The 26417-nt window shown below is 41.2% G+C and overlaps 2 protein-coding genes across 6 annotated transcripts in view; one reads left to right on the top strand and one right to left on the bottom strand.

Moving 5' to 3' along the window:
• zcchc14 (zinc finger, CCHC domain containing 14) overlaps positions 1-7457 on the bottom strand; it is a 120431-nt gene extending 112974 nt beyond the window's left edge. For both annotated transcript variants that reach the window (XM_060838068.1, XM_060838069.1), the window contains exon 1: positions 6458-7457. In XM_060838068.1, the coding sequence (XP_060694051.1) occupies positions 6458-7033 (576 nt within the window). In that variant the 5' untranslated portion in view covers positions 7034-7457. The remainder of the gene's footprint in view (positions 1-6457) is intronic.
• Positions 7458-7814: 357 nt separating this feature from the next.
• Positions 7815-26417, top strand: part of zgc:77439 (uncharacterized protein LOC378987 homolog) — a 38224-nt gene continuing 19621 nt past the window's right edge. The window contains exons 1-2 of one of the 4 annotated variants that reach the window (XM_060838065.1): positions 7815-7932; positions 11220-11302. Coding sequence is in view for 1 of the 4 variants with exons in the window: in XM_060838062.1 (XP_060694045.1) it covers positions 21900-22132 (233 nt within the window). In the remaining 3 variants the exon portion in view is untranslated. Of the gene's footprint in view, positions 7933-11219; positions 11303-12911; positions 12997-21275; positions 21347-21892; positions 22133-26417 lie in introns of those variants that run through there. The other 3 variants (XM_060838067.1, XM_060838063.1, XM_060838062.1) reach the window with 3 other exon arrangements.

The raw sequence follows: 26417 nt of genomic DNA, 5'->3' as shown, positions 1-26417 counted from the left end.
TTTAACTTTAAACAAAAGCATGTGGAAAATCTTCATTCTTAAAGTGACATCCTGCAAGAGCTTTTGTTGTAGAGTAATGTATGTTGCACCATGCAGAACTTAAAACTCAAAATCCATTTTACATTTGAATGACAAAAGCATTCTCAGCAGGAGTAAATATTGCAAATCTCTAATTGCCCTGGACAACGTGGTGGGAAGCTGCCTTCCTGTACAGCTACAATCCTTGGGATATAGGGTCATAAATGTTGCTGGTAGGAAGTTCCAGGATTCTGACCTAGCAGTAGTGATGGTGAGTGGCTTGGAGGTGAACTTGCAGATGGTACTATTGCCATACATCTCCTGTCTTTGACCTTCTGAGTACTAAAGATCTCTGGTTTGTAAAGTGCGATCAGAGAAGCCTTGGTGAATTGTTGTATTGCATCTTAAAGATGATACACACAGGTGCTGCTGTGCTATTAAATAAAAATGTGAACGGAATCAGAAGAGGAGACAAAAGGACCAGTAACCAAAAGATTGGTTCAAAAGTTCAAAGCAATTTGAATTTGAACTACACTGCAGAGGTACAGCTGATTGTGAGCATCACATAGATAGCATGGTCCTTGATTACTAATCAGAGTGAACTCATGAACACTCGGCGTAAGCCAATGTACCCATGCCTGCCTGCAGCCAATGCTTTGACAAACAGTGGGTGAGAGAGAACGTCCAACTAAAACATCAAGTGATCAAGAGGCAATTAAACCTGAATTAAGTGGAAAGTGAAGTGAAGCTTCAAAACGTTTACAAGGAAGGGACACATGAATGGCACCAAGTCATGTTGTTGTTTTGAAGAGCCAGTAAGTGCTTAATGGGCAGAATGGTCTTGTGCATCATAATGATTTGGTGATTCTAGTGCAACTTCTGGGATCTCTACAAAGCTAACTTCTGGAGAAAACTGTATTATATTTCGCATCTGTGCCTCTGAGCTATACAGGATCTCCTAGTTATCTGCTCCTTGGTTTGGCCATGTATTAGGTGAATGATGAATGTTGTGTACAGCTGAAGTGTTTAGTGGTGGCAAAATCGGGTAGAGATTTTGGTCATGGTGCGGGGTTATCCAATCACTTACCTTTTCTTCACAGGACTTTGCATTTGGTTGGGTGGTTCTGGAGTAGGATTGTCTGTGACACCTGCCAATTCCCTTCACATAGTTCACAACCAAGCTGTGCACGATATGCTGTGCACTGTCTGTGAGAAACAGATGGTGCTTCCTAATGGGCCATCATTTTATAGTATTTGGGCGAAAGGATCTGGTGTCATTTTCTTAGCTCAAACAATATAGGGAGGGTCATTCATATGTGTTGACTCCAAAGCAAGGAGGAGTAGTGTATGGGCAGATTGCATCTGGTCAAATCAATACAGCCAGAGATAGGGTTGCTGTAAACCAAGAAAATAGTCTCCCTGCTATAGGAAAGATGTTGTTCAACTTGAAAAGGTTCAGAAAAGATTTACAAGAATGTTGCAGGAATTAGAGAGTTTGAGCTATAGGGAGAGGTAGTATAAGATGGGGCTACTTTCCCTGGAGGGTCGGAGGCTGAGGGGTGACCTTATAGAGATTTATAAAATTATGACAGACATGGATAGGGTGAATAGTCAAGGTTTTTTTCTGAGAGTGGTTGAGCCCAAAACTAGAGGACATAGTTTTAAGGGGCAAGGGGAAAGATATAGAAGGGACCTGAGGGGCAACATTTTCATGCAGAGGGAGGCGCGTGTATGGAATGAGGTGCCAGAGGAAGTGATGGAGGCTGGTACAAATACAACGTTTAAAAGTCATCTGCATGGGCATTTAAATAAGACTAGATTAATTTAGGATTTGGGTCAGCATGGACAAGTTGGACCGAAGGGTCTGTTTCTGTGCTGTACAACTCTATGATTCTATGACTCTAGAAGTTAAACTACAAGGAATGCCATAAAACAGGAGCAATGAAGAAGTAGATTACTTTAGTTTTGGTCTTAGACGAGTAAAGGTATGACTGCCATAATGAAAAACCAAAGACCAGAAACTGGGGAATACAGAGATCTTGAAAATTTACTGACTGAAGATGGTCAAAGATAAAAGGTAAAGCCACACAGGCATGTAAAACTGAAGTTAGTTATTAGTCGATTAAAGCAAATGTAGGTCTGAAAGCACAAGGATAATGGATGAACAGGCTATGTATTGAATAAGATTGTAGGCAACAGCATTCTGGATAAGATCAAATTCACAGACAATAGAAGGTAAGCAGCCAGGAAGGAGAATTAGTGGAATCTGGAAGTATTAAAGGGAAATATGAACTTTTCAGAAACAAATAGATTAAGGAAGTGGTATAGATAAGTGCCTCTATGGGATGATTAGAGAGCGTTTATCACAGTGCAATGGGGTTTGAAGGTCAGTTCATGATCAAATAGGACACCGGTGGCCACGAGCAAACTGTATTGATCCCTAAGGAAGACAGTATGTGACTGGGGGCCAAAGACAATGGCATTGTCTTCCCAATGTTCAATCAGATGACATTTCAGCTTAACTAGGACTCAGTTAAGCAGTTAAACAAAAGAGGTAGCAGGTCGAGGGAGGTAGGTAGGTGTTATCAGTGTGTAAATGAAATTTGAACAAATACAAAGAGGTCTTGGATTCCTCAACACTAAGAAAGATCATTAATCAGATATTGTTGCCAATCTGGCCAAATTTCCTCAAAATGTCTCCATTTTACTCAACTCAACTTTTTTTTTGGTTTATTTTCTATCTCTTTATGATCTCTCCTAGTTTAGCCTGTCAAGCTTATCTCAATTCTGCTCTCATTAAACATGTAATCACTTAATTTCCCTTCCTGACTTTCATGTTAACGTAGGAACATTGAAAACAGAAGCTGCAATAAACCTTTCAGCTCTTTGAGCACGCTGTGCAATTCAATATGATCATGGCTGCTCATCCAATTCAGCACCCTGTTCCAACTTCCTCCCTTTGATCCCTTTAGCACCAAGATTTCAAGACTAAGGAGCATATTTTTAAAGTGTGAGGATAAAGATTTTAAAAAGGACATGGAAGGTTTATTTTTAAACATAGAGTGTGTGGAATGAATTTTCAGAAGAAGTGTTGGAGGTAGGCGCAGATACAACATTTCAAAGACATTTAGATAAATACATGGATGAAGAATGTTTGGAGGGAAATGAGCCAAGCACAGACAGTTGGGACAGTTTAGTTTGGGATTATGGTTCGCTTGCACTGGTTGGACTAAAGGGTCTATTTCCACACTGTATGACTCTATGACTCTGTAACTGTATTTAACCCCTTCTTGAAAGCATTCAATGCTTTGACCTCAACCATTTTCCGCAGCAGAAAATTCAACAGGCTCATCACTCAGTAATGTCTCCTCATCTCAGTCGTAAATGGCTTACTCCATATCCTTACACTGTGATCCATGGTTCTAGATTCCACAGTAATAAAGGAACATTTTTTCCTGTACTTACCCTGTCCAGTTATGTCAGAACATTTATTTAGCAGTGAGAAAAAAAACTTCACACTGAAAGAAGATATTCTGATTGATTGAACAGAAGAGTGGAAAGTAAAATTCAATCTGGAGAAACAGAAGTAACATTTTGAAAAATGCAATAAGGCAAGATAATATACAATAACTGGAAGACAGTTGAGTAGTATGGAGTAAATGAGAGACATTGGACAGTATGCTTATAGATTTTCAAGGAAAGAGTAATTAATTTGGCATGCTTTTCTTTATTCGCCCAGGCTAACAATAAGAGCAGACAAGTTATAGGATAATACACAATACTAGTTAGGCAACAGCATGAGTATTTTGTACAGTTTTGATCACTACCATATTGCAGGAATGGTGTGATTGTCCTGCAGTGTGTGCAGAAGAGATTTATGAAAATATTGTTCAGCCTAGAAAATTTTACCTATGAAGATGAATTGGATTTGTAGTTATTACTCTTGGTACAAGGTAGTTGATCAATGACTTAATTGAAATGTACAGAATTAGTAAATTTAAACAACCTATTAACCTTAGCAGAGGGCTCAAAACCAAACAACATAAATTTAATAAACAAATTGCTAGAAGAGTTTGAGAGGAAATTAATAAAGATTTGTTCACCCCAAGGGTGGTAGGGACTGGGAACACTGCATAAATGGTACAGAAGAAACTATCGTTTAACAAGTACTTGGATGTCTACTAAAGAAACATCATATCCACATCACCTTTATGGCTATGGATTTAGTGCAGATGGGAGGGGGGGGGGGGCGCGGCATGCGCTGGATAGCACATTTTCAGCCAGAGGATGGTTAATCTGAGGAACTTATTGCTGCAGAGGGCTGTGGAGGCCAAGTCATTGAGTGTATTTAAGACAGAGGTAGTTAGGATCTTGATTAGTACAGGAATCAAGGGTTAAGGGGAAAAGGCAGGAGAATGGAGTTGAGAAACATATCAGCCATGATTGAATGGTGCAGCAGACTGGATGGGCCAAATGGCATCCTACTGCATAACACATTTTGTATGAATAGAACAATGACTACACTTCAAAAGTACTTAATTGGCTGTAAAACACTTTGGAACATACTATGATCATGAATGATATTATATAAATGCATGTCATTCTTTCCTTTCATGTACAGTTCACCCCTATGTTCACTATATTCCACCAAATCACCAAATACTGCAAGATCTGAATAATATTCAGGCTTAGGCTGTAAGATGGCAAGTAAAATTCACACCACACAAATGACCATGTACAAGAAAGGACAATCTAGCCACCACTCATTGATATTCAATGACATTATCACTGAATACCCCTCTATCGACATCCTGAGGGTCACCATTGACCAGAAATTGAACTAACCATATAAATACCGTGGCTACAAAACAGATCAGAGGTTATGAATACCACAGTAGACAACTTACCTCCCGACTCTGCAAAGTCTGTCCACCATCTACATGTCATAACTCAGGAATGTGATAGAATATTCTCCACTTGTCCGGATGAGTACAGCTCCAACAATACTCAAGAAGCTTTAGATAATCCAGGATGGCCTGTTTGATTGGCACTATATCCACAAATATCAAAGGAATCAAGGATTACGGAGTAAGGGCAGGAAACAGGACATTTTGAATCAGCCATGATCCTACTGAATGACAGAACTGGCTCAAGGGATTGAATGGCCTACACCTGTTTCTATTTCTAATGGTTTTCTCCACTCTCTCCACTACCAGTGCTCAGTGGCAGCAATGTTTACCATCTACAAGATGTGCTGCAGAAATTCAATGACCCTTACATAGTGCCTTCTAAACTCACAACCACTGCTATCTGGAAGGACAAGAGCAGCAGATACATGGGAACACCACACAGAAGTTCTCCTTTAAATAACTCACCATCCTAACTTTAAAATGTAACACCGTTCCTTCAGTGTTGGGACAAAATCCTGAATTCCCTTCCTAACTGTATTGAGCATCTACCTACAGCAGATGGACTGCCTCAGTTCAGTTAGACAGCTCACCTTCTGAAAGCCAACTCGGAATGGGCAATAAATGCTGGTCCAGCCCGTAACATTCATATGCCTCAACTGAATAACCAAAAAAAGTTTTATTTAAAAATTCTTATCCTTGCTTTCAAATCCCACACCCTTCAAATTCTGCACTCTTCAATAATTGTATACTATCTTCTAAATCTGGTCTGATAATCTCAAATTTGACTTTTCCATAACTGGTTTATGTGCCTTTAGCTGACAAAGCCACAAGCTTTGACATTTCCTCCTGTAAACTCTTCACCTCTCTATCCCTCTCTTTTCCCAAGGGTTTGATCTGCTGCCATATGGTACAGTATCAAATTTTGCTTGATAACATACCTGTGAAACATCTTGCAGTATTTTACTACATTAAAGTCATTACATAAACAGATGTTGAAATTTTAATTCTGGAAATTAGATCACCAAGGAGAAGAATGTATATAGAAAAAAAAAGTAAAAAGTCAAGATAAATGCTAGAGGTAATTCTGAAGTTACACTACACCATTTAAATGCAAAACCTTTTAAAGTGTGTTGACGATAAGAAGTTTTAAAAAGTCATCTCAAACTATTTTAAAATCATATTAGTATAAGCACAACAAGTTCTAACGGGATATTGAAATTGCAAATCAAATTGTTAGAAAAAAGTCCAAAATGAACTTAATTTACAAATTGCCAAATATCCAATTTTAATCTACCAAAAATAGACTTTGTTTTTCTTGTTAAAAGAAAGTGATTGATTGAAATTCACGATGAGAATTTAATCTAGAAGGTCCGTGGCCATGCAAGTAACTGAGGCAATGAGGAAAACAATTAAGAATCCCTGTACGTAAACGCTCAGACATTTACAATGCAGTTGATTTCAGGAATTTAGTTACTTCACAAGACCACGGTATCATTTATCGGCGAGAGTACTTTATGTCTATATCTCACCTTGCATTCAGCCGAACTAGTGTCCCAATTGGTTGTAGTCGTAACTGGTGTTGGAGCCGTGACAGGAACCGTCCTTGTGTTGGAAGTACTATCGATAATCCTCTGGATTTCTAGCAACTCCTGCCTCAGAACCTGTTTCTGGTGGAAGGTAAAGGAAGGATGGTTGGAAGCCATGGTAAACAAGAGCAGGAATTCGTCGCCAGTCCTGTCGTGAAGCTGAAGGCCATAGTTGTTGATGATGGAATCGATGTGGGTAAGGGTGCGGTACAGGACCCCAGACGCCTCCCTGTTGTCGGAACACAGCAAGGCCAAGGAGACGATCAGTTTGCTGCGGACCACTTCGTCAGTCATGTTCGTCAAACTGGCCAGGTCAGCCACGTTGTTCGCTTTGATCTCCGAGTCCCTGAGAGAATGATAGTCTTTCTTGGCCAAGTCCTCGAGGCAGGAGCCCAAGAAGCGAAGCTCCAGGGGGATACAGAGATCGAGTAGCCCGCAAATGAAATCCACTCTCTGAGAAGAATTCAACTCACCGAACCAACGGTAAACCTCATCCCTCTGCAACTGCTTCTGCATCATCTTCAGCCACACAATCCCTGGGCTGGCCGAGAACCCCCTCACTTATTGATTAGATTAAAATATCAGTGCAACTTTCAGCCTCACCGCATTGTGGCTTCTTAGGCGTTCTCCCGTTTGTCAAGGAAGAATTTCCATTTTGATCCTGCAGAAGGTGGGGGGGGGGGGGGGTGGGGGTGAAGAGAGAGTGTGGAAAAAAATGTACTTTTCCCTCGGTTGGGGGCGGGGTGGTTGGAGACAAACAGCTGTTTTAACGGTTGGATTATTGCCGTGTCGGAATGCCGTCGGCTTTTTCCTTTCTCAGTCCATGGTTTTTCTCCGTCTCCTTCCTTCTCTCCCAGGTCTGTTCGCTGAAATGAATCGCCAGCGACCCCCCGAATGTGACGCGCACCGTTTCTGACAGCGTTTTGTTGTCTCTTGCGTTTGACTCCAGGCGGCCGCGCGCACTGGCTGTTAATGCGCCGGCCCCGCGCACGCGGACTGGCTGTCAAAAGCGCCGGACGTGCGCACGCGCACTGCCGGCGCCGTGCCTTTCTTCAAACGTCCGGCCTCGCTGCGCGAGCCGGCTGAACCCGCCCCTCCCCGGAGAGTGGCTGGTGATAGGCCAGCGAGGCCGTTAATCTTCGAGACGTTGAAGCGGCGTGCCCCACCCTTACCATTAACAAAGAAAAATCCGAATGTCATTCGACAGTTCGCGTGCCAGTTTCTCATCCATCACATGCTCGATTAAAAAAAAACACATTTTCTTTCGAGTTTCGTTTTCAATTCCTGCGAACGGACTTCGCTTCCTGATAAAACGATACGGCTCGAGTGCCGCCTTCGGCTTTCCCAATGGGTCCGGTCTCCACAATCTGGTCACTCCATTGCTGAATGTCGCTGTCAGTTCACGGCCTCGCAAACAGGTCGGGCCTCCTGAGATCATGTTTTCCAGGCCCAAGTTGATGAAGTTTGCGGGGTCGGTTTACACCCAGAGAAGCTTCGTACTACATTACGTAATGCAGTGTAAAAATAGAGGATAACTCATTTAAGAATGTTGAATAGGTGGACCCTTCACCAAATGCGTGAAATATAATTTTACAAAACTAGGAGTGAATTAGGCTCAATTAAATTTTAACAGGTTTTACCATGGCATGAGTTGTGATCTTGTGCTAATGGTGGCATGCAAGTTTTTATACATTTCAACGATCTCCGATTTCGAGACGGGGGAATATTTTAGCAAATATATTTGGATGGTACTGTGTACTAATAAACATACAAAATACTGGAAATACTCAACAAGTCTGGCAGGGTCTGTGGTAAGACACAGTTAATTTTTAAGGTCTGTGACCTGATAATTGTCTAGTATTCACAATTAGTGGCTGTGTGGTTCAACCAAGAAATTGCCAGTAGCTCCTTTACTTTCTAGTCCTTTCAAGCCACAAAAGATTCCTTTGCCTTAGAAGTCCACATTGGGTTCATGATTTGTTGTCTTAAATCCCTTGTCGCTGGATGTTTCTACAGGAAATAGGGTTTTGTGGTCGTACTCGTCAAGGGAACTAGTGTGCCAATTTGTAGCGTTTTGTTTTCTCAGGATGATAACTTTTCCTTTTCGAACCTTAGGACTTTAGAATCAGGACATTTGGCCGATCTACATGCTAGTTTCTTACTCCAAATGTCCGGTTAGGCTCATGAACTTGATTAAGAAATGCGCCACTCCCTGAGATGTCGTCTTTTGTTTGAGCTATTAAAACTCTCAAGTGATTATAAAAGAATTACTGTAATGATTAAGAAAATCCAATGACAACAATCGGAGAAGAACATATGGTTTTTACTGTCCTGAGCAACATTTATCCCTCAATGAACACCTAAAACAGATCTTTTGTTGAAATATTGGCACCTTACTGTCTGCAAATTATTTGTCACAATTCCCACATTGCAACTGTGAGGAAGACCTTTGGTTGTAAAGCACTTTGAAATGTTCACAGATCAGGAAAGGGACTAATTAATGCTAAATTCCTCCTTTCTTTCAAAAGTAATTAATTAGCTGTAAAACACTTTGGGACACAGCTGCTGTATGAATTCAAAGCTGCTGTATGAATTCAGGTTTTTCATACCACCTTTGAGCAACTATATAGTTCCCTGTAAAACAAATTTATGAACTCTGCTTCAGTTGTGGTTTCGATAAAGAATTGTATACACTCATAACAAATCTATTTTCTCACGTCATGTAACTGTTTGGTGCTTACCTTATATTTAGACCCTTACATTATTTTCATGCCAGTGGAACAATCAATTGATATTTGCCTTTAAACCCTGCACAACATTGAAAATCTCTCTTGGGTCACCCACTAACCTCTTCAACTCTAATGAAAATGTCCGATCTGTTCTTTATAGAATCATAGAATGAGCAAGCACAATAAGGCGCCATTCCAGGAGGCCACATCTCATTAATACCACTATCCAGCTCATCCTACTCTTTCTTGCTAACTCTGTAAATTTAACATTGGCTGGATTTAAACAACAAGATGAAAAGACAATGAGGTAATTAATCAAGAATATGAGACAACAAGAACTAAATGGGGTAAGAAATTTGTGTACTTTGATGTTAAAACAGTGACACAAACACAGTCCTAGATACAAATCAACAACTGTGATGTCATTAGCACCATATTCTAATACTCTGAGGTAACTAGCCAACTGCATCCTCTTGACAGGAGACATCAACTCAGAGTTCCTGGAATGTGCAAATTCTATCTGCCTGCACTGATAGATGTTACCTGTGCTTTCTGCACATAAAGACTTTCACTACAGTGAACTGGCCATAGAGTCATGATCTCCTGGGCACTCAAATCTCTTCTACATGAACACCTGCAAGTGAGATAAAAAATGTAGCAAACATTGACACTGACAACTGGTAGTTTGTTGCCTGTAGGATAAGCTGTGGAGGCTAAATAGAGGGGCATTGAAAGAGATTAGCATAAACAGCTTAACTGGTCAAGAAGGCATCCCAAGAAAGCAGACCAGCAAATCCTCTACCTCCCGATCCACTTTCTTAGTTTGCAGCAACAACTATTATGCCACAGTAGGGCTCCTGAGCCACACCAAACAATTTGATCACTAGTGCAAAACCACTGTCTCTCAAGTTGGAAAAATGCCAGTGATAAGTCACTATGTTGCTGATCCTATTTGGTATATTGTAGCTTTTATTTCCAAGACAACAAAATAATATGTAGTGTCATAAGTTTCAACAAAAACTTTAAAATATTTGTTCCAAATTTTACTAATGTTACTTCACATTTGTTGAATAATAAAATCAGAACATGGTCGATATTACTAAACAGTACTAACGATAATATTATCGTTAGTACTGGAACATCTGTTAAAAACACATTGTCAAATTTTGTTCAATCTGGCCCATCATGTGAAGAAGAGTCATAATGAAGCCAGAATCTTAACTCACTCTTTCTACAGATACTGCCAGACCTGCAGAGTTCTTCAGCACTTTCTGCTTTTATTTCAAATCTCCTTTTATATAAGAAATTGGTAATTTATTGGAGAACAATTTAAACAATGTATATATGCTTCCTTCTGTATACCACTCCTAAAGCACTATTAAATGTAATCAAAGCCCATCGGTATTGTACAATTTTGTTCAAAAAGGTGGAGGCTTACGGGACAGTATCATGCATATGGGAATGCCACAGAGAAATATCCAAATTCTTTGAATATTATACTTTAAAATTCCAACAGATCAAACTTATGAAATGCAAAAAGAGCTCAGTATGTATTTTTTGCACTACACCTAGAATTTTTACTTTTTGCATGGAGTCTTTGTCATCAATGATTGCTATGCTGTGTGTTTCCAGTTTATGCAGTTATTTAATTTTGCTTCTTAGGAGGTGTAATTGCTTGACAATGCACCAATACCTTGGGATACTCAAGAGTAAATCAAATTAATTTTAATTAAAAGTTCAAATACCATGGTTAGATATTAACTCGTTCAAAGCACATTCAATTGCACAAATTTAAAATTGGGCCCTACAGTTCTGTACCCAGTATTCCAAAAAAGTCCTCTTTGAAAGATCTTAAAAGCATACAGGTTCCTTTGCTTTATTAATATAGTTACAGAGTACAAAAGCATAAAACCTTCAAAAATTATTGGTTGGATCTTAAGTGAGTATTGTTTCCAATTTTGGATGCCTTATTTTAGGAAGAATATTCAGATCTTGGTGACAGTGGAGACAACCAAGAGAATAGGAGTGGTCGGAGAGTTCTTTCAAAGAGCTGACACAGGTGCAAGGGGAAGAATGGACTCTTCATGCTGTAACATTTTATGTTATAATGTATCCTTGACCATTTATATCGTTACTTGTTGTGAATGTCTTTCTGCGGCAAGACAGTGTGATTTTAAATTACTAGTGTTCATTTGTTTAACACACAAATATAAAATTCTTTGCTATTTTAGCAACAAATGAACTTTGTAAGAGCACCAGTTCCATTACACACCCCCAACCACAGTCATGTAATCATGACAGTCATTTACATAATGTACATGCTAAACAATTAACTCTTTACTTCTTTCTCCCCGCTCCCAAGTTTTTGCAATACAATATACACACATCCTTCATTATCAGCCTGGTGTCACCAATTTTCCTGATTTTTGTATAAAGTTCTCTTTGAGGTTTTGAAGATTGGCATTTAAGTTCCCACTTGCACTCTTGCTTGATCTTCTTCCTCCCAGAGTATAAAATTTCCATTTATAGAGGCTTAGAGAGGTACAGCACGAAGATAGACCCTTCACTCCTACTTGTATTTCTTAAAATTGATTTAGTTTCTTCAAGGTATAGGCAAGTCATAGAGTCATAGAGATGTACAGTACGGAAACAGACCCTTCGGTCCAACTTGTTCATGCCGACCAGATATCGCAACCCAATCTAGTCCCACCTGCTAGCATCTGGCCCTTTTCCCTGCAAACTTTTCCTATTCATATACCCCACCCCAATGCCTTTTTAAATGTTGCAATTGTACAAGCCTCCACCATTTCCTCTGGCAGCTCATTTCATTCCATACATGTACCACCCTCTGAGTGAAAAAGTTGCCTCTTAGGTCTCTTTTATATCTTTCCCCTCTCACCCTAAACCTATGCCCTCTAGTTCTGGACTCCCCAACCCCAGGAAAAAGACGTTGTCTATTTACCCTATCCATGCCCCCCATGATTTCATAACCAATATAAGGTCACCCCTCAGCTTCCGACGCTCCAGGGAAAACAGCCCTACCCTTTCAACCTCTCCCTATAACTCAAATCCTCCGACCCTGACAACATCCTTGTAAATTGTTTCTGAACCCTTTCAAGTTTCACAATATCTTTCTGATAGGAAGGAGACCAGAATTGCACACAATATTCCAACAGTGGCCTAACCAATGTCCTGCACAGCCGCAACATGACCTCCCAACTCCTGTACTCAATACTCTGATCAATAAAGGAAAGCATACCAAACGCCTTCTTCACTATCCTATTTACCTACGACTGCACTTTCAAGGAGCTATGAACCTGCATTCCGTAGGACCTTACCATTAAGTGTATAAGTCCTGCTACGATTTGCTTTCCAAAAATGCAGCACCTCACATTTATCTGAATTAAACTCCATCTGCCACTTCTCAGCCCATTGGCCCATCTGATCAAGATCCCATTGTAATCTGAGATAACCTTATTCGCTGTCCACTACACCCCCAATTATGGTGTCATCTGCAAACTTACTAACTGTATCTCTTATGCTCACATGTGTGAGAAAGAGTGTGTGAGAGAGAGAGTGTGCAATAGAGTGTGAGAGAGTGTGTGTGTATGTGTGTGTGTTTAGGATGTAAAAGTTTTTACTTCAATTAAGTCCTTGCCTTCTTCCTCCAGATAACCTGTTGATATTTCCAACAATGTACTGAAATTTCCCTGAACAACCTTAGTAGTGGCATCAAATCAAATTAGCATCAAAGTGAGTCTTTCGATCGTTATTATCATTTCTGGGTTTTTTTTGTATTCATAAAGGTTACTAGTGGCCTAAGAACAGGCTCAATTTCGAAAATCAAAAGAGAGAAAATTCATCACGTCCATGTCCCTGCAAGCATCTGATATATGCACAGATCATTGAAGGTAGCAGGACAGGTACAGAGAACAATTCACAATCCATGCAGTATCCTGGGCTTTATAATGGGGGCATAGAGTACTAGAGCAGGAAGTTATACTGAATTTGTGTACGGTAATTGTAACTCTCAGCTAAAGTATTGTGTGCATTTTTGGGTACCATTCTATAGGAGAGATGTGAACACACTGGAAAGAGTGCAGACATTATTTACATGTGGTTCCAAAGATGTTATGAGGATGGATTGGACAAGACTGTTCTTCTTGAAGAGAAGAAGGGTTGGAGGAGTCTGATTGAAGAATGAAAGAGCACAGATTTAATTGATTTGCAAAAAAAGCAAATGCAAATGAAGATAATGCTTATTCAGACAACACCGAATGTACTACCTGGTGGATGCAGATTCAATTGTAATCTTCAAGGGGGCATTAGATGAATAGAAACAATGTGCAAGGATGTCGGGAAAAGGCAGGAGAGAAGCACTAAGTTATGATGCTCATTTAGAGAACCAGTGCAAACATGATAGGCCAAATGGTTTCCTTCTGCAGTATAATAATTCCGTAATTCTGTGAAGTTTTGACACTTCCTGTAGTGATAATAGTCAGAACTCACAATCTTTATCAAGTTTTGTGAAGTTGGCACTCTTTGCAAGTTTTGCCAAACTCCCATTCAAAGGCACCATTCGATATACTCATTGTTCTATGGCCTTATTTAATTTAACAAGGTTGCAACAAATTCTGTTGGAAGCATTTGGTTTTGGAACTGGTACAATGCCAGAATGCTACTTCACAAGTCTGGTCACTGGCAAAATGATCCCTTGCTGGAACATTGTTTCTATTTTGTTTTGTCATTCTGCAGAAGTGGCTGTGGGACTTTGTTGGACATAAAAGGTCAAACAGGTTTAGCACCTGCTCTTAGCATGATGCATTATGTGTCTTTCAGTTTGTCTCAGCCTTTGAACAGTTTTGGGAATTCCATTCTAAATTCATTGTATTGTTGGCAACCTCATCAAGTTTAAAAAATTAATTTCAAACCCATTCATGTTCTTCTGCATTTCACCTCCTCACTTAAGGCAGATCTAGATCAATTCTTGTCAAGCAAGGGCATCAAACGTTGTCAAGGTAGTCACAATGTGGATTTGAGGTTGAATCAGATTGACTCTGATCTTGTAGAATGACGGACCAGACTCAAAAGACTGGTTGGCCTACTCCTATTCCTCATTCTTATGTTATTATGCTTAACAATTGGTATTCTTAGTTCTGAATAATGTATAAAGTTTCAGAGAGTTCTCGATGTCTGCATTTCAGTCTTGCAGTTCGTGGCTCTTTAACTTAAATTTGATCCCTCCCGGACCTTAGAGTTGAATTGATGATGGTTGTGGTGTTACTTAATTCAGCTATCCACCCCATTGGAAAGGACTAAGACTCTTGCTCCAGTATTAAGCTTATAATTAGGAGGGTGTACATTGGCCTGTCTGTTTTCATTCCAGTATTTGCTTTTTAATTTGTTCATTTTTCCAATGAAGGTGATTTCTCTTGTTTCTGAATCCCTTGTTTCTATGCAGGTTTTTAAATAGGGTTTGGTTGGTAGTACTTTTTAGAATGACCAGTAGATTTAATGATTTGGAGGAGCCACTGTTGGACTGGGGTGAACAAAGTTAAAAATCACACAACACCAGATTATAATCTGACAAGTTTATTTGGAAACATTAACTTTCGGAGCTGTTTCTTCATCAACCACCTGATTTAAAATTGACTTTAAAATTACCGCCAACTGGTATGGTAATCTGTTGTTTAGTTGGGACACTTCTTGCATTTTCTTTCTACAGTGTAGAAGCAGACCATTCAGCCCAGTGAGGCAAAGTGAGGACTGCAGATGATGGAAACGAGAGTTTAGATTAGAGTGGTGCTGGAAAAGCACAGCAGGTCAGGCAGCATCCGAGGAGCAAGCAAATCGACATTTCAGGTAAAAGTCATTCCTGATGAAGGGCTTTTGCCCGAAATGTCGATTTTCTTGCTCCTCAGATGCTGCCTGATCTGCGCTTTTCCAGCACCACTCTAATCCATTCAGCCCATTGAGTCTAAACCAAACCTTCAAAGGGTATCCTACCCAGACCCACTGCCCTGCATTTCCCATGGCTAGCCCATCTAGTCTGCACACCCTGGACATTATCGGCAAATTAGCATGGCCAATCCATGCAACCTGCACATCTTTCCTCCTGTGGGAGGAAACCAGAGCAGCTGAAGGAAACCCGTGCAGATATGGGGAGAATATGCAAATTCCATACACGTAACACGCAAGTCTGGAATCAAACCTGGGTCCCTGGCACTGTGAGGCAGCAGTGCTAACCACTGAGCCACCATGATACCTGGGGTATCAGGGGTTATGAGGAGAGATTATACAAATTAGAATTGTTTTTGGTAGAATTTAGAAGGTTAACGGGTGATCTGATCGAAGTCTTCAAGATATTAATGGGAAAAGACAGGGTCAGTGAAGATAAACTATTTTTATCGGTTGGAGATTCTAGAACTAGGAGATATAGTTTCATACCATTCCAGAGAAATATTAGAAGGCACTTCTACAAGTATACATGTTGGAACTCACTTCCTTAAATGGATGCTAGATCAGTTGTTATCAGTTTTAAATCTGAGTAAATGGGAATTTTAAAAGTTTAATAAATTGATTTTTTAAATTAATAATTAATAAAAATGATTAAAAAGTACCATGCACAGATTTTTTTGCCATCTTGATTTAGAAATAGAGCTAGAGGAAATCAGAATGGGTCTAAGTCCTGATCAGTAGAGGAGGAGTTAGGGACTGGGGCCAAGCTAAAGAGTTGAGCTTAAATAACACTGACTTCATGCTTGCCTTCAGCATGCACACTCTGAGCTGGCCTCAATGGGATTGAACTGGAGTCAGAATCTGCTTGTCTTTGAACCTGAGTTTTCTTCCTTTCCTAAACTGCTTTGTGAATAGGTTTGTTTGGGGGAAAGAGGAGGAGGGAATGGATAGGTTTGTGTCTGGATGTCTCCTTCCCACACACCATGCCTCTATTCCCACACACTCTTGCACCTCCTCTACCACTGTCTCTTCCTCTGCTTTCAGTATTCACAATTTCTCTCCTGCCTCCCCTCTCCTCAACATATTCGCTCCCTTCTACTGCCTTCTCCACTCTGTTTAACTGCATGTGTGCATACACACACGCAGGATGTCTACAGTGGAAGCAGGCCATTCATCCCATTGCATCCACATCGACCCTCCGAACAGCATCCCACCAGTGCCACCACCCCCATTATCCGTGGCTAATCTACCAAACCTACATATTCCTGTACACAATGGGCAATTTAGCATAGCCAATCCACTTAACCTGCACATCTTTGGACTGTGGGAGGAAACCGGAACACATGGGGAGAATGTGCAAATTCCACAGACAGTCCATGCGGAGAGCTATTTCAGGCACAAGCCTTTACAGCTTTCCATCCATTCCACTGTAGGCTGGAGATGCTCCAGGACCAGAATTGAATTTTGATCTGTGGCTCTGTTTCAGCACCTGGGCCTCAACTTCTCCCAAGTCCAAATTTTCCCTTCACTGCAAAGCTCCATACTCTGATCATTCAAATTATTTGTCCCTGCATACCTTTTCCGTCCTTCCTTCTTGTCCAAACATAGACTCATTTTCACCAGTCTTTACTTCTGATTGTTTCACAGTTAGCCTTCCAGCAGCAAACGTGGGAAGAAAACAGGGTATGACTGGCCAAGCAAGTTTGAGCATTTTTGAAAAGTCACCATAACTTTCCATGTTATTATTTTTCTGAGTTGGACAAGGGATTTCTACAGTCGACGTGAACAGAGTGTATCTGCCTGTTTGGCAATCTCTTCATCATTTTGTATTTGGGACATTATCATAACTTCCTAACCCTTTACAACTGACCTCCAGTTACCTCAAGTACACTTCCTTGCTTCAACAGTCTCTAAGAAACCCAGTAAAATCTTGCAGTTGCCTTGACTCTGCCTCATCTGTTCTGCTGATCCCACTTTCTGAGATGCCTACATTTTCCCTCAGCTGAGGAAATTCCCTCCTCCCGCCAATGTGGTTGATAGGGCCCTCAACTGTATACATTTTATTTCACATACTTATGCTGTTAGCACTTTTCCTCATTCCCAGAACCAGCATAGGCTTGTCTTCCATCCCACTGGTCCTTTCCATACCTCCATCATGGTACCACCAGCAAACACATTTTTTTCTCTCCAATCCCCTTTAAGCATTCTGAAGTGACTGTTTTTCCAATGATAACCTGTTCTACTCCCCAGTCAACCCCAACATCCTGTCCTTTTCCCAAAGTCCCTTTTGATTGCAATCGCAGGAGATGTGACACTTGTAATTTTTTCCTTCTCCCTCCTCATCATCCAAAGCCTAAAACAAGCAGCAACCAAAATATAAATATTTCAATTTGGACTACTGCATTCAGTACTCAAAATAGGGTCTGCCCTACTGGGGAGGCCAAAGTCAAAAAGTGTGGCCCTGGAAAAGCAGAGCAGGTCAGGCAGAATCCGAAGAGCAGGTGAATCGATGTTTTGGGCATAAGCCCTTCATCAGGAATGTGGTGGGGGGAAAGGGGACTGTGGGATAAATTGGAAGAGTAAGGATGGAGCTAGGGGCAAGATAGCTGGGAAGGCGATAGGTAGATGCAGTGGATGGTGCTGGTGATAAGTTGGAGGGGAGAGTGGATCGGATAGGTGGGAGGCAGATGGATAGTTAAAACAGTTCAAGAGGGTGGTGCCAAGTTGGAGGATTGGTTCTGGGATGAGGTGGGGAGAGTGGAGATGAGGAAACTGGTGAATCAGTGTTAATGCCATGTGGTTGGAGGGTGCCAAGGTGGAAGATGAAGCACTCTTCCTCCAGACGTCAGTTGGCTTGGATTTGGCAGTGGAGGACACCCAGAACTTGCATGTCCTTGGCGGAATGGAAAGGGGAGTTGAAGTGATTGGCCACAGGGTGATGAAGTTGTTTGGTGTGTACGTCCCGGAGATGTTCCCTGAAATGTTACGTAAGATGGCGTCCTGTCTCCCCAATGTCGAGGAGACCACATCGAGACAATGGACACAGTAGATGAGGAGTTTGGATGTGCAGGAAAGTCTCTGCCAAATGTGGAAGGATCCTTTGGGGCATTGGACAGAGGTGAGGGAGGAAGTATGGACGCAGGTTTTACACCTCTTGTTGGGGCAAGGGAAGACCAAACACAGACTGAGTGACCAGTTTGCTGGAAACCTCTAATCAGTCCAAAAGCTTGGCCCAACCTTCGTATGGTGTATTATTTTAATTCACTACCTTGTTTGTATGCTGACATTTCTGTCCTTGGCCTACTGCAACATCCTATGGAGGTTCAATGTAAGTATGAGAAGCACTTCTTCCAATTAGGCACTCAGCTGTCTGGACTCAGCATTGAATTCAACAATTTTAGTTTACAATGTATTCTTCATTTTGTTTGCTTTCCTTGATTAATTATTTTTAAAGTCAGTAGCACCCTAGTTACAGATACATTTTTTTGTTGCTTTTCTGCCTCATTGTACAAAAGTACAAATTAGGAACAGCAGTAGTCAAAGAGTGTGGTGCTAGAAAAGTACAGATGGTTAGGCAGCATCCGAGCAGCAGGACAATCGACATTTCGAGCATAAGCTCTTAATCAGGAATGAGGGGGTGGCTCAAGGGGGCTAAGGGATAAATGGAAGGGGGTGGGGCTTGGGGGAACTTAGCTGAGAATGCGGTAGGTAGATGAAGTTGGGGGTGAAGGTGATAGGTTGGAGAGGAGGGGGAAGCAAATAGGTGGCCTCTTGACCACAACCTCACCTCCTATCATCTCCCAGACCATACACAACCTCATCACCTAAGGGGAACTCCCACCCACAGCCTCCAACCTCATAGTCGAGGAACACCGCACCTACCTCCTACCTAAACCTGACTGCCCCAGTCGACCTATTGTCCCAGCATGCGCCTGCCCCACTGAGCTCATCTCTACATACCTTGACACCGTACATTCCCCCCCAGTCCAGGAATTCCCCACCTATGTTCAGGACACCACCCACGCCCTTCACCACCTCCATGACTTTCGTTTCCCCAGCCTCCAACACCTCATCTGCACCATGGACATCTAGTCCCTATACACATCTGTCCTTCATGACAAAGGCTTCCAAACCCTCCACTTTTCCCTCTCCCATCGACCCTACCAGTACCCTTCCACTGACATTCTCATTTGTTTGGCTGAACTGGTCCTCACCCTCAATAATTTCTCCTATGAATCCTCCCACTTCCTCCAGACCAAAGGGGTAGTCATGGGCATTATCCTCTGCCATTTCCGCCACTGACAAACAGACCCCACCACCAAAAATATATTTCCCTCCCCACCCCTATCTGTTATCTGTAAAGACCACTCCCTCCACAACTCTCTTGCTCGGTCCATGCAACCCATCCCGGCACCTTCCCCTGCCACCAATTGCAAAACCTGTACTCACACCTCTTACCTCTGTCCAAAGGCCCCAAAGGTGCTTTTCGCATCCATCAGATTAACCTGCAGTTCCACACACGTCATCTACTGTATCCGTTGCTCCCAATGTGGTCTCCTCTACATTGGGAAGACAGAACGCCTACTTGCGAAACACTTCAGAGAACATCGCCAGGACTCATACACACGAAACCAGCCACCTCATGGCCGAACACTTTAGCTTCTCCTCCCACTCCACCAAGGACATACTGGTCCTGGGCCTCCTCCACCACTAAAACCTTACCACCTGATGCCTGGTGGAAGATCACTTCATTATCTGCCTTGGAACCCACCAACCATATGGGGTCAATGTGGATTTCACCACTTTCCTCATTTCCCCTACCCTCACCTTGTCTCAGATCCAACCTTCTAACTCGGCACCGCTCTCTTGATCTGTCCATCTTCCTTCCCACCTACCTGCTCAATCCTCCTCTCTGACCTTTCACCTTCACCCTCAACTTCATCTACCTATCACATTCTCAGCTACCTTCCCCCCAGCCCCATTTTATTCTCAACTACCTTCCCCCCTCCCATTTAACTCTCAGCTCTATTGGAATACCCCCTCATTCCTGATGAAGAACTTATGCTTGAAATGGCAATTCTCCATCTCAGATGCTGCCTGACCGGCTATGTTTTTCCAGCACCACACTCTTCGACTCTGATCTCCAGCATAGCAGTGCTCACCTCCCTGGGAACAGGAGTAGGCTATTCAGTGCCCTCATCAAATGCTTTCTGGAAATCTAACAAGTTCTTCTATATCACAGTGTGAGTTAGCCCCTCAAAGAGCCTCTATAATATTGATTCTAACATTTTCCCTATCAGTTCATCATTCTCTTTAGTCCTGGAAGAATACCAATTCTTTCAGTCTTTCCTGTGTTTTGTCCTATCACAGACCTTCATTCGTGTGTAAAACATCTCTAACTTTTCCTAGTTCTGATGAAAAATCAATGACCTAAAATTTTAGATTGGTCTCTGTCCACAGATACTGCCATAACCTGCTGAATGTTTCCAGTATGTTCTGTTTCTAATTCAGACTTGCAGCATTTGCAGAATGATACTCTTTAAATAGTGTTGATTTTCCTTTTCATTAAGTCAGTGATCTTTCAACTTCCCATATATCAGAAACCAGATTACCAAACATTTTGATGAGTATTTTGACTGATACGTGCTCCTCTTCAATAACTATCTGTTTGATTTGTACTTGCTGAATCAGGGACGGCTGACAATGAAGGTCAAGCAAGTGATAACCATACACATACATATTTATGTAACTTGGACAAGAGTGGTCTACTTACCTTCACTGTCCGAAGACTAATAGGTTGGTGCCCTACAACATAGAAGGTCTGGGTTCAAGTCCCACCTATGCCAAAGGTTTGTAATAACATCCCTGTGCAAGTTGCTGAGGAAAGAAATAGGTTTGGCATTCATCCTGTAGGTAGTGAAGAAGTGATATCATTTGGAGCAGCTATTTTGGTGGAACATAAACTAATTCAGCAACTTTAGGCTCGAAATGGCAGATTTGTCAAAAATTCCAACCCTGTTCGCCATCTAGTGACTTTACTGAAAAGTACCACTGCAGATTCGCCTTTGGGAACGCACCGTCTAGAGCCGCTTCTAAAAAAGGATGAAATTTTACAGACCTTTAAAGTATTATTGGAGAGCTGTCGGTATGTGCGGGTCCATTAGTGACAAATTTATTTGTTCAGGAAGATCAGTACAATTAAGTTAAAGAAACAGAACTGGCAGACCTCTAAGTGTTTGCGAGGGAAACGGGAGGAGAGTGGTAGAAATAAAGTAAAACGTTGCAATAGAAGCCTTGTAAAATATCCTAAGAGAAATAAAATGCAGTCTTCGGAGACTTCATAAAAGATTTTTTAAAAATGTGGTGGTTGCTCTTTTTCCGCTGGTAGCAGTCCATGAAGGCTGATAATTGATAGCAGTCCACTGAAGCTTTCGTTTTATAAAAAGAACATCTACCAATCGGGGCAGAAGACACGGTAACTCGGTCAGAGATGCCAAGCATTCAGAAGGATCAGATTCTCAATTTCAGTCCTCAAATTACTAATTTGTTTCTCCGCAAATGAGACAAGACTTTATTAGAATCGAGAGACTGTCACGTAACATTAATTTAGAAACAAAATCTGCAAAAAATAAACAGGCAGCGAGTTGGGCAAATAAACGACCTTTGAGTAAAGGACCTGGGAAATGACTAAAGTTCAGATGTTTTTAAAGTCATTAACAATGAGCTACCACAAGCTAAAGGTAGCGGTGATAGGAGCAGGGGCGAGTGGCCTGTGCGCTACTCGCCACCTGCTATCGAGGCCACATGTTTTCGCCCCTCCAGTGGTTTATGAGCTGTCTGACTGTGTTGGGGGCACCTGGGTTTACACAGACAAAGTAGGAATGGATGATTATGGCCTGCCTATTCATTGCAGTATGTACAGGGATTTAAGGTATTTGCACGTCACGTGTCGCGCTAAGAGGACAGTAATTTGATGTACCAATCAGATAAAATTTAATGTACATAAGCTTAGCTCCTGTTACTGGTACATCAGGATGAGGCTTCGCCCACGTAATGCCTATTGGATTTTTTGTTCGTCTGCGAGAATAGTCCGGACGACATGAAGTAGACCATTCATTGTTTTTAATTTCCCTGCATAGTAGTTTGCACCACCTGGTGGTTGTGTCAATTCGGCAAAATAAGTTGGATAACAGTCACATAGGAATTTGTACTTTTGTACTCAACTGCTGCACAATTGTGGGAAGCTTTAGGTGTATTTAAAATGTTTACATCTATTCTTCCTGTTCCCACATGAACCAATCTTGTATTTTTTTAAAAAAAATACCTACCAATAAAGAGGGGAAAATTGTTCAAAACTATTTTGCCATGTAAGTTCAAACTGGAACAGCTGCAACAACCAATCACTATTTGAGTTACATGTGTTCTGTTTGGTGGTGATAATGCCCATCAAAATAATTGCTGTTTTTCCATAACGTGGTTTGAAACAGTAATTTGTTATTGGAAAATGATGCTCATATTTTGAAATTACTAAAAATATCTACCTCTTATAAATGTCAGTATTTTTGTCTATTTTATCAGAACAGAAACATCTACCAACATCTCCTAAAGAAAACAAAGTGGAGTGCAGCAGAAAGGGCCTTCAGGTTGAGGATGGCTTGTTTGGTTGGTGAGGAGTGATTCTGTAGTGGTTGAATAGTCCAGCTGCAGGCACTGCCACAGGTGGACTAGGAGCTGTTTAATGTGTAAGGTTTACAGGACGCTTTGGATTTTGTGCAGTCTTTCTGCTGCTGAAAATAGATTCTCCATGCTCCACTCTGTGACACTCAAAATGGTTGATCCATTCATGGATGCTTCTTTTACAGTTTCTAAGACTGGTAATTCTCATGTCAGTGGGGATGTTGCTTTTGTTAGGGGGCTTCCGAGATATCCTTGTAGAATTTCCTCTGTTTTGCTAGTGATCATTCACTATTGTGGAGCTTAGAGTAGAGTACTTTTTAGGGAGCCTTGTGATGGGCATGTAGACAATGTAGATTGCAGGTAGTCATGTATGATCAGTGCCTTGTGACCTCAAATATTGAGGAAGATGCCTATCTTACCAGTGGATTTACTGGATGTTGCAAAGGTAGTGCTGGTGATAACTCTCTTTCCAGGGCTTTGAAGTGTCTGCTGAACATGTTTTATATTTCTAATGCATATGGGAGGCTGGAGATCATGACTGCTCTGTAGGCCTTGAGCTTGGTGCTGTGTTTGAGGTCCCAGACTTTGAATACTCTGTTCCTTTTAATTGTCAGAAGGTTGCACTGGGGTATTGGAGTAGATGTTGGATTTGATTGTCAATTCTCATATCGAGAGTTGGCTTCTAAGGTATGGGAAATTATCCATGTTGTCCAGGGGCTCACTGTGGATATTGATGGTCAGGGCAGTATTATGTTGCAGGAGAGGGCTGATCAAGGACCTTTTTTTGTTTTGAGTGTTTAGTCTAAGACCCATTGTCTCCTACACCTTGGTGAATACATTGAAGGTTTGCAGTTCGACTTCTTGTAGTGGATAGGTTGGTGAGGATCAAGGCTGTCATTATGAAGCAGATGGAGAATGGTAACAAATTTTTCCATGCAGCCAAATTTGAGAAGGATAGTTCACAATACCTTACGCTTGATGACATATTTGAAGACCTTTGTGAGATCGAAGAAGGGTACTGTTCCCTGCACTTCTTTCGTGCATTTGCTGAGCCTCTTGACAGGTGGAGTCCGCATTGAGAAGAGGAGGAGCTTCTCAGCCTCGGTGAGGAGGCTGTTGGGGAGGATTCCCACAATGACTTTTCCCACGGTTATCATTCGGAAATCCATCTAATTTTCACAGTTGGACCTGTCTCTTCTTTTGTTTTGAAGATGGTCACAAATATGATGTCTTAGATCTCTTGGCATGCTCTCTTCTTTCTAGACAAAGTTAAAGATCACAGATTCAAGTCAAAAGTGTCTCTACTATATTGCAGTCAGGTAGCTTTTTCCAAGGTTGGTTGGAGGTGCACTGAGATGGCAACAGGTCTTGTGTTCTACAATGGCCTCCAGAGCAATTGCATCAAAGATTGTGCCTTGGTTGAGCTCGTGACAAAGTCAGGACAGAAAAGCTGTAGAGACCTCTTCCAGAAAGCAAAGTGGAGGGCAGGAGAAAGAGTCAACCTAGGAACAGTTGGACAGCAGACATTATCAAATATGTTTTTATGGTTGCCACCACTGCACACCATGGCACTTCTAGCAGAAGTGGCCACATTACTGTGACAACTCAATCAGTACACCAAGGGTACAATTGCATTTCTCCAAACACCTCCCAAATCAATTTTAAAAAATTGAAAATTGTATGCATTGTCATTTACAAGTTATGCAAGTTACCCAATATACATAGTTGCAAAGAAAGTGATCTATCATCAACAAAATAGTGTGTTAACTCCAGTCAGTTCCATTTTTGTCAAGCTTTGCACATGCATAGTGTTTAACTTTTACAGTTCTCCTAAAGGTGTATATTGCTGTTGTTTGTCTGTCTGGTGTTGCTTCATTCTGTGGATGCCCCCTTTCCACAGAGTGTCATTCTCATGGTGAGTGCAGTTGCTATGGTCACTGATGCTAGGGCACAATGGATCTCTGGGATTGATGGTCATTTTATGCTCTATGCAAGTGGTGAGATTACTATTTCTCATCAGTTGCTTGAAGTGAAAACACTTTTTTTGGTTATATGTAGATGCCTGTAGTTTGATCATCTGTTGTTCATGTTTGCCTCGTGTGATCACAGAACTGCTCTATAGAGGTTCCAACTTGCTGTGTAGGCTGACTTTCATTGAAAGTACTGAACATTTGCACCCAGTCTCGCCAGTGCTGAGCTCTGGAAATGACATGGCAGCATTACCAAAACAAAATTTGGTTTTCTGACATTTGACCTTGATTTCGATACTGGTGTCAGATACAACCTCTAGGATCAGTCGTTCCTCTGTCAAAAGAGGAACAGTTTGGCTGTGGTTTGACATTAGTTTATTGATTGGACTGTTTCTCCATACCATATTTTCCACTCGAGGATTACCTTGTATCAGTCTGTGCTGGATTTGCTCAATTTCTTGATGATTACATTGGTGATTTTCATTGCCAGCTCAACCTTTTTCTACTTGACTGGACAGTGTGGACATGATCTATGATATTTAAATAAATATTTGTTTGACTCGTGACATTATCACAATGACTGAAATGCCTTAACTAAAGTGCATTTTCGGACATTCTACAATCACACTGGCAGTTATTGATGTCAGCTGGTCTAATTCCCAGTCATTAAAGTGATAGTTGATGATGACAAGACAATTGTTCTTGCAAGAGTGAAGAGGCCTGCTCCAAGCTTCTGAATGGGATACTGTATATCACAAGCAGTTCTTTTAGATTGCTTAATTTGCTATTTGTCATAAGAACTGCACAGACTGATTTGGTCCTTCAATCCCATTGTTCAGATCTGACCAGTTGAGCAGTTCTGCTTTCTTCCAGAGTAGACTCAATTCGTTGATGCCTTGCATGAATGCACTTCATTTTTTTACTCATCTTCTTAGGCATAATGACTCTATTTCCATTGTACAAGCTTCCATCTTGGGCTTTTACTTCATGCCAAATATTTCTGTTAGCGCAGTAAGTATGTTCTTGATGCTTTTGTCACTACTTCCTGCAGCATTTAGAGACTTGTCTTGTTTAATTCAAGGAAACTGTGCAACATGATGCTTATGTCTCTGCTGGATTGATGACTTCTGGAACATGTACAACTGTTCCTTCTTACTGAAACAGAAGATTCCACGCTCTCTCTTCACGTTCTTAAATTTTCTCAAGAAGAAGAGCTACTCTCAATGGCATATCTGCAATATATAGCCGTTTCCTTTTGCTTTATGTCACATCCAAATGAACTTCACTGCAAAAAAGTAACATTGTTTGCAGAACTTTTAGAGCAGATAGGAGCATTTGAGGAAAATGCTTTAAAGTGGTTTGTCTGCACTATGCTTTTGCCTTTTTCCAAATAGGTATTGATCAGAAGGCTCATAAGCAAAGACATAGCTGTACGCTTTTTTTTCTGTATCTGAATGTAACATTTTTTAGTTTGTCTTTAGTGTCTTGGGTTCATTTCTAACTGGTTATCTTTACTCATAAGGTTGCTCCAATTCCTGTTTTCGTTGAAATCATTTACATTAACGACAC

This window comes from Hemiscyllium ocellatum, chromosome 17 (genome assembly GCF_020745735.1).
Source record: "Hemiscyllium ocellatum isolate sHemOce1 chromosome 17, sHemOce1.pat.X.cur, whole genome shotgun sequence".
Taxonomy (NCBI): domain Eukaryota; kingdom Metazoa; phylum Chordata; class Chondrichthyes; order Orectolobiformes; family Hemiscylliidae; genus Hemiscyllium; species Hemiscyllium ocellatum.
Note: the sequence above shows the minus strand (reverse complement) of the source record. Positions and strands in the feature narration are given on the sequence as shown.